The 13,073-nt window shown below is 34.2% G+C and overlaps 1 protein-coding gene and 1 pseudogene across 1 annotated transcript in view; one reads left to right on the top strand and one right to left on the bottom strand.

Annotated features, from left to right (window-relative positions):
• Positions 1 to 6,710, top strand: part of LOC107686612 (neuropilin and tolloid-like protein 2) — a 10,684-nt pseudogene extending 3,974 nt beyond the window's left edge.
• A 3,500-nt stretch (positions 6,711 to 10,210) lies between these two features.
• LOC107686610 (transmembrane protein 116-like) overlaps positions 10,211 to 13,073 on the bottom strand; it is an 8,375-nt gene continuing 5,512 nt past the window's right edge. Inside the window, exons 6-12 of the mRNA XM_016483668.1 lie at positions 12,727 to 12,782; positions 12,469 to 12,597; positions 12,344 to 12,389; positions 12,185 to 12,256; positions 11,801 to 11,939; positions 11,611 to 11,681; positions 10,211 to 10,482 (exon numbers count right to left, since the gene is read on the bottom strand). Of these exons, the coding sequence (XP_016339154.1) occupies positions 10,330 to 10,482; positions 11,611 to 11,681; positions 11,801 to 11,939; positions 12,185 to 12,256; positions 12,344 to 12,389; positions 12,469 to 12,597; positions 12,727 to 12,782 (666 nt within the window). The 3' untranslated portion in view covers positions 10,211 to 10,329. The remainder of the gene's footprint in view (positions 10,483 to 11,610; positions 11,682 to 11,800; positions 11,940 to 12,184; positions 12,257 to 12,343; positions 12,390 to 12,468; positions 12,598 to 12,726; positions 12,783 to 13,073) is intronic.

Here is a 13,073-nt window from a genome sequence, read left to right as displayed (position 1 = left end):
AAAATGAGCTGGTGCTCCCGCCTCCCTTTTCAGAAGAGTGCGGAGCTTCAAGAGCTCATGCTTGCTCGCGGCATACTGGTGTTACGGTTTAGCTGGTGGTGACCTTGTTACTGACCTCACATTGCTTCCAAAAGCAATTTTTAACTACCACATTCCCAGGCAGTCCGGCGTAAAATGTTAGCACAAACGTATAGGACTTTTCCATTTTTTCTGGGACATTTCCTTCGAAAATGAAATTTAACCACCGTGTCCTCCGCGGTCTATGGAGACTCCTATGTTCGTTGGTGCATCCCCAACACACGACACTTTTAATGGCTCTTTGGCGCTGACATTGTATCTCCAGCAGCTACAGCAAGAAAACGGTAACGGCGGACCGCTGCTTCTCACTCAGGGCTGTGTATATGCTAATAGGGCAGAGAGCATCACAAATGGGCGTGACTTTCCCGAGTATGACGTCATAGTAGTGAGAAATCTGGAACTGCTAGTGTGGAGAGACACACTGCGGCCACACAACTGTGTTCAAACACCTTATAAAAGTGATTTTTGCATTCTATGGCACCTTTAATACTTCTATTCAGCAAGGATGCATTAAATTGATCAATAGTGACAAAAAAAGACATTTATAATGTAAGATTTCTATTACAAACACTGGTAAATGCTCTGTTTTCAACTTTATATTCATCAAAGAATCGTGAAAAAAGTATGTTTCCACAAAAATATTAAGCAGCACAACTGTTTTCAACATTGATGATAAGAAATGTTTCTTGAGCAGCAAATCAGCATATCGTGTGACAGTGAAGACTTGAGTAATGATGCTGAAAATTCAGCTTTGCATCACAGGAATAAATTGCATTTTAAAATGTATTCAAATAGAAAACCATATATTTCACAATATTACTGTTTTTACTGTATTTTATTTATCAAATAAATGCAGCCCTGGTAAACATGAGACTTTTTCTCTCAAAAACCTCTTACCAACCCCAAACGTTTGAACAGTGGTGTATATTTCTCAGTCGCAACAGTTATTCATGTTGTAACCTCTGTTTCTCGTCCACATCAGCCCATCCACGGAAGAGAATCCAGCTTGTCTTCGATGACATCTACTACATCGAGCCGTCCTTTGAGTGCCGCTTTGATAATATTGAAATCCGTGATGGGCCGTTTGTTTTCTCTCCATTGATTAATCGGTTCTGCGGGGCAAAATGTCCAGGAATTGTCACCTCTTCCGGACGCTTCATGTGGATCAGGAGCTGGAGGGACTGGGCTTCAGGGTGGAGTATTCGTATACTGCAGGTAAATACATCTTGCAGATGGATCTTCATGCATTTAGATCTTAGAATCTTTTACTTGAATGCCGTTTTTCTCAGTTCCCTTTGTGTTAGTTTTATTGCATTTTTTATTTTTTTAATCAAAAACCTTTCTTGAGTCCAGATCCTGACTTTCATCTCCATATTGGGGGACTCTTGAATCCCATTCCAGGTAAACAGAAAATACATATGTATGTAGTATGGGGCGGGTGGTGGTTATTTCAGGGTGTTTGTCTACTTGTTGCTTTGGATAAAATCTTCTGCACAGACTACTTATGTAAATAGCATTTTTAAAGAATCATACATTTTATGGTTTTACATTTTATATCAACTTTTGTGCTCAAAAATGGAAAACTGTTAGTAGGTGATTGAAAATTTATACTGGTCTATGGCAAATATGTTTTAGATTTCTACTAACCTACTATCTAAACCTGATGTAGCAGCACATCCTTCAAAAAATACTTTTTTTTTTTTTAAGAAAGCCGTTAAAGTACTTGAGATTTGATTTTTCAAAATGTTTTGCTATCTATCGGAATGATATTTCATACACCCTCTTGTTCAGTTGCTATGGTTACTGCACCCAACAAATATAAATGTAAATTCCATCTTTAGTGCATCAGTTATGTAAACTCCTGAATATTTCAGTGCCCTAGAATTTATTAGTATTACTTTTCCCAGCTGCTGTCTGCAGACTCTCAGGTCTCTTCTCAAGTACTTGAAAGATATCAAGTTATAATATTTTAATGCTGTAATGTTAATTTAATTGTCTTTGTTGTCTCCTCCCGTCAGACTGTCAGTTTGAAATGTCTGGATCAGATGGTATAATCAGATCTAGTCAAGTTGAGGAGGAAAACAAGGTGAAATCAGGGGAAGCACTGGACTGTATTTGGACCATACGAGCTCCACCGATGTCTAAGGTTAGTAATGCAGCTATGATGAAACATCTGTTTCTCTCACAGATTTGTAACGGATCATGTACAGTCACTGATGTCGAGTCTTGGAATGAAGTTGTGTAAGATACAGGATAACATACAGTCAGCTGGTTATTATCATAAAATAAACCCCTCTATCAAAGTGCTCAATGAATATGCACAACATGACTGGCTTTTGCATAAAATATTTCAATTGAGTACACTTTAATTATTCTTAATTATTCATTTTAATATTTATTCATTTTAATTAATGGCTTTTCCCCATTATTATCCATGCTTTTAGAGCAGCGATTTAGAGCGTGATTATTTTGATAAATATTGAGATCACACAATCATCTACCACAATTACTTATTGACTTTGGAACATCATGCATTTATTGAAAATTTTTTAAAGAACTTGTCTTTTTAACTTTTTAACAAGAGGATTTTCTTGAACTTTAAACATAATTCAACAGATAAACAAATCAAATCAAAGTTAGATAATTAAATAAAAGAAATGCTGTATATCATGCATATAAAAAAATATAATAATATGCATAAAAAAGAAGTAATATTATGCATACATGCATTTAAAAAAATATAAAAATTAAACAATAAATAAAAATACAAGTAAACTTTAGATAAACTGTAATACAAAAAAAATATATATATATACACATTTAAATAAATTATAATGAATAATAACATTTTCTTAAATGTTTTCTTTCTAAATAAATAAAATTAAATGCAGAAATTATTTTATGTAAGAAGAAAGTCACTGTAGAGACATCAGTCTAACACAGATATGCAGGAAATAGGTGGCCTGCGAAAATGAACAATTATGCAGTTTGGCGGCTTGACATAAAAATATTTTGCAACAGAATGCTGTAAGTGACCAATCAGAATCAGACAGTTTTTCAGATAGCCATAGAATAAAATGTTATACTGTATATACCATTATATGTACTTACAGTGGCATTAACTGTCTCTTTATCACACACACAGATCTATCTCCGCTTTCTGGAATATCAGTTGGAGAACTCAAATGAGTGTAAGAAGAACTTTGTTGCAATCTATGAAGGCAGTAATGCCATTGAAGATCTAAAGGCCAAGTTCTGCAGCACCATTGCCAACGACATCACGCTTGACAACGCTGTGGGTGTGGTCAGAATGTGGGCCGACGAGACCAGCAAACTGAGCCGCTTCCGTATGCTCTTCACGGTCTTTGCTGAACGTAAGCACTAATCTTCCTTTTTACATTCTGCAGTTTTATTCAAGTAATGGTTCATCCAGAAATGGAAATTCTGTCATTACTTACTCATCCTCATGTTGTTCCAAAACCATATGCTGTTATTTATCCATTGAATGCAAAAGGAGATTTAAAAACGGCTCACAAATTTCATTTTCCATTCTGTATGTTTGAACTTTTTGGATGAAATTTTCCTTTTATCTTCAATCCTTTTCTCTAGGATTGCATTATAACTATAAAAAAGATCTGTAACACACAAAAACATCTTTTTCTTACCAAAATATGTCAGAATACTGTGCTTCAGTAGTTTTGCTGACCAGCGGTGCTAGATTTTAAACATGCTGTGTGAGAGGTCCATCATATGGACAGTATTGGTATTGCATCATCCATGTGGCTTTCATCGCATTAAAAACTCTGTTTTGCAGCTCCATGTTTGGCCAACACGTTCTTCTGTCACAGCAACATGTGCATCAACAACACTCTGGTTTGTAATGGTGTTCAGAACTGTGTGTTTCCCTGGGATGAGAACAACTGCAAAGGTATGGTGTGCTCTCACATGCCAGTTTTCCAACCAGTGTCGCTAATGAAACGCAAACGCTTTCTTCAGAATTTTAATGATCGTTTAGCAAGCAAATATTTTTGTCCACAACTGTTTTGTCCCTCCTTCAGGGGTTTGACCTCAATGAACTTAGGTTCACTAAATTAATATTGTATATATAAAGCACATAATATTTATGCATGCTGAATTATTATTTTGTGAAGGATTGGACATCATGGGTTATTATGGAGTACAGAAACGTCATGAACCCTGGTTATGCAAAGCAGTAACAAGTATTCATAAATTCAGTTTTATTGTTATTGTTCTCATTTAGGTGGAGAAATCTTAATTTTTTTCTCACTCGTGTTCTTCTGATTTCTTTTGCCTTTGTTGTCCTTGTCTCTCTCAGAAAAGAAGTCTAAAGGTTTCTTCCAACAGATGAGTAAAACTCATAGCACTGTGATTGGAGTGGCGTCTGGTGTGGTCTTGCTGCTTCTCATCATATCTGTATTTATACAGATGAAGCAGCCGAGAAAAAAGGTGACTATATCAAAATCACCATTTAGAATGAGAAATTAACAGCCTCATACAGGGGTCAGAAATACACATAAAGAGTATATTTTTTTTTCAACTTTTATACATTTTCTTTTTTTCTTCTATTCTTCAGCTACGGATATACATAAGCCATTTGTAGGTTGATTTCCCTGAAAAAAGCAAACACTGGCACTATCAAAACATTACTAGTGCATTTGTCTATTTGAGCTTCCTGACACGGCAATATTGACTCAGCCATTGGTGTGACTTTGTGCTGTTTGTTTGACCAATGGCAAGAGCAAGTTTTTGGAACACCTTCAAAAGATTTCACTAGTCCACATAATAATACAAGAAGTAATTAAAGTGTATATTGATTTTTTTAAATACATGGAAATATAAATAAATGAATATATATATATATATATATATAGCAAATGGCTGCAATATAACAAAGAGTGAAAAATTTAAGGGGGTCTGAATACTTTCCGTACCCACTGTGTGTATATATATATATATATATGTGTGTGTGTTCATGTATATATAAAATTATGTATTTTATTTACTAGTTTCATTTTCATTTGATTTGTTTTTTAAACAAATCCTTTTTTTATGTTCAATAAATATGATATTTCAATAAGAAACTGGAGTAGATAATAGTGATCTCAATATTGACCAAAATAATAACGAGTATGATTTTTGCCGGGACTAAGCAGCCTTACATGACAACATGGATAATAATGCCAAAATGCCATTCATTAAAATTAATAATTCATTAAAGAATAATTAAAAAGTTCTCAATTTACATATTTAATGCACGAATCCAGTTGTCATTGTGCATGTACATTAAGCATTTTATTTCACATTTTTACAAAAATGTTATTTGCAATCTCTTATCAAAATGTAATTAGATTGTCCAAAAATCATATCCCTCTTAATTTTTTTTTTTTTTTTTTTTTCTCTCATTGAATATCCTGCTACAATTAGAAATGCATGAAATGACAAAAGTAGAATGGGTTGTGAATGCCATTGTGCACTCACTTTAAGGATTTAAACCCTAATATTTGTTACATGATACATGTGATGATACTAATATTTAACATGCGTGAAAATGTGACCTTGCTAATGTGTATTTGTCTGCCGCAGGTTTTGAGCCGTAAGGGTTTGTTCAGCGCTGCAGAGACGCAGGAGGTGCTGGAGCCTCCTCAGTACGAGCTCTTCTCCATGCGGGAAGCGGAGCTGCCGGAGGATCTGTCGGAGGAGCTGGAGAGTCTGCAGAAACTCCGCCGCTCCTCCAGCGTGTCCCGCTGCGTCCACGAGCATCACTGTGGCGCTCCGAGCAGCGCTGCCTCCATCGTCATGGCAAGCAGAGCACATCATCTCTCGCACGACTCTGATGACACGAGTACGGATGTTGGGGCCAGAGGCTGGGGCAGCTTCCACGGACGCAGGAGCAGCTCTCGCTCGCACCCTTTCACGCACGACCCACGCGCTCATGCTTACAGCGCCCAGAGTCTGAGAGAGGCACTGGAAGATGAGGAGCTGGGGCTGGAGGAACGGGTGATGGAGGAGATCGGCTACAATGATTTTATCACCCGTGGACGCAACGTCATGATGGTACGTAATCATGCCAACCCTGTCCAACAGCGCTCCCTCTCTATGGACTTCTGAGTGGAGCGGAAGTCAGCTGACACTTTTTATTTGTCGTGTAAAATTTAAATAATATAATGCGTAGCTGTAAATGTTTGCCCACACCTTCTTTTATTATTTTACTATTTTATTTCAACGTTTTTCTTGTCGTTGAAACCTCCTTTGCCCTTCCTATACTTGATTTCAAGCCAAGTCCAGTATTTTTTTTTTTTTTATTGGTGTTATTCTCATTCCTCAAAACCAGATTATGTAGTAAAGTAAAGTGTTTATCACACTTGCCAGTGGTTGTTAAATATCTCTTACTGGCCATGAAACGGTATTTTGCATTATTTTTTTGCTAATACAATTTTTTGTCTCATGATTCCTTAGTCATTAGTCCACATTTTTGCATATATTCATGACCAGCAGCTCATGTCTTTCTGTCACCATGAGCCGGTTTTCAACTAGAAGATTTTGTTACTGATAAATTCATTTTGATAGTTTAATGCAAAGACTTGCACTACCATTCAAAGGTTTGGGGTACAGTAAAAACAGTAATATTCTGAAATATTATTACAATTAAAAGGACAGTTTTCTATTTGAATATATTTTAAAATGTAATTTATTCCTGTGATGCAAAGCTGAATTTTCAGCATCATTACTCCAGTCTTCAGTGTCACACGATCCTTCAGAAATCATTCTAATATGCTGATTTGCTGCTCAAGAAACATTTCTGATTATTATCAATGTTGATATTTTTGTGGAAAACATTTTTCATGATACTTTAATTAATCTAAAGTTTAAAAGATGTATTGAAATAGAAATATTTTGTAACATTATAAATGTCTTTACTGTCACGTTTGATCAATTTAATTTAATTAAATTATAGTGTATATATTGAGTTCTGGAGTATATAAAACCACTGAAAAATCATCAGAAACTGTTCTTTGTGAAGTAAAAGTTGCCAGATGGCTTGTGGATGGTTTGATTAGTAGACAGTTTGTATGGCGAGATGGGAGGAAGGACTGTGGATTGTGTCTGTATTCATTTGATTTTGCTTTCTCTTCCCCTTTCTTTGAAGCAATCTAATCTGATGTAGGTTGGATTGTGCTGTGGTGTTTGGTGTTGTGGTTGTGTTTTTAAAGGAGGCAGTGATGCTCACTGAGGTTTATTGAGGAGAGTAAGTCATTTCTAAAGTGTTGTTTATGACAGCCTCATGGGGATTACCAAGAGCATTGTCACGTGAACACAATTCTGTGAAAATAAATATAATGTTTTAACATTAAAAAAACTACTTTCGCTACTATTTTTTTCATTGGTCCAACAGTGCTCCCTCATATGAACGTCTGAGTGGAGCGGAAGTCATATAATTCAGTAATCTAATCTAATATAATATAATACATAGCTGTAAATGTTCACATTTCTTTTATAATTGTACTATTTTATTTCAATGTTTTTCTTGTCGTTCTCAGTACCTCCTTTTTGCCACCCCTTGAATCAGGGTTATTAAAGTAAATTAAAACCAAAACTAAAACCACAACCATTTTTTTTACACTGAAACTTAACTGAAATAAAAAATTAAATAAAATTACTTGCGTTTATTTAATTTCAGCTAGTTGCCAAAGCAACATTTCTTATTTTCATTTATTCAACTTGTACTAAAATAACTAAAACTGAAATAAAATGTATTTTAAATAATTATATAGACATAAACTATAATAAAAATGACAAAAAAAACACAACAAAATGAATTAACTTTTAACAACAATTACAATAAAAAAATATAATATTAAAAACGAATTCAAAATATCTTTTTAAAAACTATAATAGTAGCTCAATGATGCAAAAATAACACTGCCTTGATTGGCCATTCATTTTTTTAAATTTTTTTTTTTTAAGGTACACAAATTTATATCATTAACATTTTAATAATAATAAAAAAAAACTCCTCTTAATACAGCAACAAGGAACTCGAGGTCATGCTATATTGTGATCTGTATTTGCGTGTTTATATTGCATATTCACGATATAGCACATGCCCTAGTAATTTAATCCTTTAGTGTTTAATTTATTTATTTTTATTTCATACAAACATGCAGATTGAACATTACTGCTTCTGTAATTTTTATTGTAGTATGAAGTTTTTCACATAAAAACAGCCCTTAGACAGTTATTTTTTATTATTGTTATATGTAATGTAAAATGCCAATTTTTAATAATAAAAGAAACGTACAGTAAATATGTAACCAGAAAACTGGGCTATAATAGTAATTTCTTCAAAGATTTTTCTTTCATTCTTCCCAAATGCACATGAAACCACCCACATGATTTTTTTTGTCTGACATCACTGCGCAGTCAAAGGACTTTTTTTATGATCATATTATGACCGTAGACATAACCTTTGTCATAAACCAAACTGTACAGAAATGTCATGCCCTTTTCCCCTCGTCTGGTTCTCTCTAACATATTTCAGATGTTTTGTGCCGTTTTTCCGTTTTCGTTGGGTTTGTTCATGTGCTTTTATTCATGTTTGTGTCATCTTGAGTATTCATGCATGGTTTGTCATGTCACACTTTAGATTGTCACGTGGAGTTTTATTTTAAATTCAGTAAATCTCCAGTTGTTTTCTTCTTGCCTCACTGAGCCCTGTGTTACACATGCACATTTTTACTGTTTTTGCTACAGTAGCATATATTGGTCAGAATGACAGGATAGACCGTAAAAATGAACATAAATAAACATACAATGAGACCCTTAATGCATAGAGTTATTGTCTTTTGACTGTAAAAACGGCTTTGTTTGTGATCATTAAAAGATGCTTGTCTAGTATTTATTACAGGAACAGTCATCTGACGTTTAATGCTTTATTGAAAGGCATTAGTCTGCTTTTACTGATTAGCTAAATCTGCTGCTGTGAATTAATAAATCATAAAGATGCTACAGTTAAAATGCTATGCTTTCCTCATTTGAGCATATTTCTTTACTAAAATCTAGAAATCAGGTCTATTAACACAGACAAACTCTGTGAAATTAGGTCAGTTTCAGTGTTTGAGTCAGGAAGTTGCTAAAGGGAAATCCCAGGGCTGATCCCATATAATATACTTTGTTCATACTAGTTTTTGTGATCAAATGATCACTAAAACTGTAATTTGTCATTCTTTTCAACAATATAGATAGCCAAATGCCTCGCTCAAAGGCGTGTTAAAACTGTATTTTGATTGATAAACATTCAGGTTTTATGCATTTAATACTAAGCATGGCTGCCAAATACAAAATAGAATTCTTAAATAGAATTCTATTTAAATCTTTAATTATATAAATATGATCTAAATGAGGGGCTTTGGTTCTGTGAGTACCTTTCCATTAAATTTATCCATAGCCACTAAAAAAAGTTAGCCTGCCTGAGGGCGTTTTTATGAAGCAATTTTGATATCACTTTTGATATAAAAAAATTATATAACATTAGTTATGTAATATACCACATGATCCTGTTTTTTTTTTCCACTCGTCACATTTTTATGGCCCTTGTAATACTGCAATAAACACAATAAACATAATGGCTAATCTACCACAACTGAAATATATCTTGATTTTATTAATTATTCTTTCAGTTTTGGATCTGATTGTGTCCAACCTGAAACCAAAGGAACGTTCATGCTGTCGACTCAACATGTGACATGATCATCCTGTTCAGTACATATTAGACTGTTCTGTACTGAAGAACTATCACACAGGAAACATTTTACTAGCACGGCTCTGTGGCATACTTTGCTTTGTCATTGTTAGGTAAGAGATGAAGTAGCAAAATTTCAGTCAAGAACTAGAAATACTGGCTAATGGCTATACACAGATATTTATTGAACAAAACTGCAGTTGAACATCTTATCAAATATACAGTTACTATATATCACTCTTGTAAGTAAGGTAAAAGTATGGTTTGAAAATAATCCACTAATAATTTGTCTTTTCGAGACTCCACTATTGTTTTATGCATTTTAAGTATACTACTGTTCTGCAGGCAGCAAAATATATAACATTTCCTATCAACAGTTATCACAAATATATATATATATAAAAATAAATTGAAAACATTTAAGCAAACATATTTGTAAAAGAAAGCTCGTATGTTTTTACACACATAACATGTACATGATTTCTGTGATTTCATGATGGCTCATTTAACGATTGGTCAAAGAAGGCTCTGCTAGAATAGGCCATGAGAGGCAGACGTTCCCCCAGCACGGCGTCTCTGAAATTGCGTCGTCTCCATGCGTACACAATACTGTTCAGAAAACCCTGGAGTGACACTGACAGCGCCTGTACAGCAGCACATGGGAGAAAATATTCCACGATTAAAACGTCTGTGAATAGCATCTGTTTCTATGAATCTCAAACTATCTTATACAAACAGTTCCGTAAACAAGAAGTTTATATTGAGTAACTAACTTCTATATATTTTAGACACAATATTGTTTGTTTTTTGCTTTGTAACAAATCAAAAGTCACTCGTACAGTCAGTCCCTTTTTTCATTTCAGAATAAATCAATTTTTTTGTACTAATTCAATTATTCACTCATACAGTCAGTCAGTCACATGTTTCATTTCTCAATGAAACAGTGTTTCTTTGAACAAATCGGTTAAGGGAACAATTCAATGAGTCACTCATACAGTCTGCCACTTCTTTTGTTTCTGAATAAGGCAACGTTTTTGCAAGTATCAGTTGAGTGAATGATTCAATAACTCACTCATGCAGACAATGGCGGAATTCAGAACTGCGTACTAGCAAACTACTCATAATATTTTTACAATATAATTATATAGAAAATAGAGTTATTAGTATGTGGTTAGTAATTCAGAAAGTCACTTTTGTTACTGAGAGAAGTAGCTGTTTTTAACTAATCAGTTGAGTTAATTATTCAATGACTCACTCATACAGTCAATCACTTGTTTAGTTCCTGAATGAATCAGCATTTTCGAATGATTGAATAATTCAATGACTCACTCATGCAGCCACTTGTTTCATTTTGGAATGAACCAGTTTTTGAATGAATCAATTGAATGAATGATTCAATGACTCACTCATACAGTCACTCGATTCATTCCTGAATTAATCAGTGTTTTTAAATGAATCAGTTGACTGAACAATTCAATCACTTACTCATTAAGAAAGTCACTTGTTTCGATCCTTTACCAATCAGCGTTTTTGAACAAATTGGTTGAGTGAACAATTCAATGACTTATACAGGAAGTCACTCATTTAGATCCTGAATGACTCAGCGTTTTTAAACAAATTGGTTGAGTGGACAATTCAGTGACTCAATTAAATTAAATGCATTTATGCAAAATGCATAATGCAAAGATGCATTACTAATGTATAATCTTACATAAATACTGCATCATTTATTACTATTTAACAAATGTTCTGCTTTAGAAAACATGCTTTACCTGTGTGACATAGAGAGGGAAGAGATGTTTTATCCTAGGTTGTGCGAAAGACAGACAGATGAGAAGCAGAGCTGAAAAAATTAAACATATAATTTAGTTCAATAAAATAATTACAGCCTTTTAGGTAAATACATATAAACATATTGTATACGTGTAGCATTTGAGAACATGTGTGTGTTATTGTACTGACCTGGTGCCCAGCAGAAAATGATAACAAGGATCATATATCGAGCCGAAGGCCAAATCCCACCTGGATGTCTCTGTATCCTTGTGATCAGGCTTGTGTTCTCGTAGCGCCTATAAGAGCTCTCTAACTTACAGTACACCACCTACAGGATGAGAGATGCGTATTACAGGAGATTATTTACATAAAACACCTACAGTGACCAAAAGTATTTGGACACTTAAAAAGTAAAAAATATCAAACCATGTGGCATTTATTTTAAAGACACTAAGCAAAACATGACATGCAGCCCCTATGGATTTTTATGGTAAGTAAGACTGATGAGATATGTGTCAAATGATGTGATTTGTGATTAGTATTATTCATAAACTTGAATACGTGTGCACTCACTGTGCAGACGATGATGACCGTCAACACACTGCTCAATGTGAAAATTCGAATGAACTCAGCATGAGCTGCATCCTGTTGGACAAAAGACAGCATGATGGGAACAGCTTCAGAGGTGATTTAGCTGAACTCATTTGATGGTGCCTGTAATAAATTTCTTACCACTGTTATGCAAGAGTCATTTGTGAGATGCAGGAAGAGAATGCAGCTGCAAGAGAAATCAGCCAAGAATGAAGTAAAATTACACCGAAATGTACGTGTGAATGCTCACAGACACTCTTTCTTACCTGTTGCAGAACCTGGCGGTGGGTCCTCTGCTGACGGTTGTCAGCGTTGGCATCTGTGCTGGCGTTACAGTAGCTTCCATATAATGGACGGTACGAATGTAGATAAAGTATCCAATTATTGGTACAAGCCTAAAGCAATGATATGTAAACATACAGATCATTACATAAACACTGCAAAGCATTACTTTATCATATTTACAGTTTTACAGTACATAAATCATTTAAATGCATTTATGAAAGCAAACTGGAACTACTCACCACGCAATAACATAGATCAGACAAAACCTCCTCCTTCTGAGTGATAACTGTGCTAACTGAATGAATGCAAGAAAAATTAGTACAATAGAAGTAGGAAAACAAATATATGCATGTATATATTCATGTGTATATATATATATATATATATATATTTATTTGATAAAAAAATACAGAAAAAAACTGTAATATTGTGAGATATTATTTCAATTTCTAATATTGGTTTTCTGTTTTAATATACTTTAAAATATAATTTATTTCTGTAATCAAAGCTGAATTTTCAGCATCATTACTCCAGTCTTCAGTGTCACATGATCCTTCAGAAATCATTCTAATATGCAGATTTATTA

This window comes from Sinocyclocheilus anshuiensis, unplaced genomic scaffold, assembly GCF_001515605.1.
Source record: "Sinocyclocheilus anshuiensis isolate Anshui unplaced genomic scaffold, SAMN03320099.WGS_v1.1 scaffold733, whole genome shotgun sequence".
NCBI classification, from domain to species: Eukaryota; Metazoa; Chordata; class Actinopteri; order Cypriniformes; family Cyprinidae; genus Sinocyclocheilus; species Sinocyclocheilus anshuiensis.
This window is presented reverse-complemented; position numbering and strand designations above follow the sequence as displayed.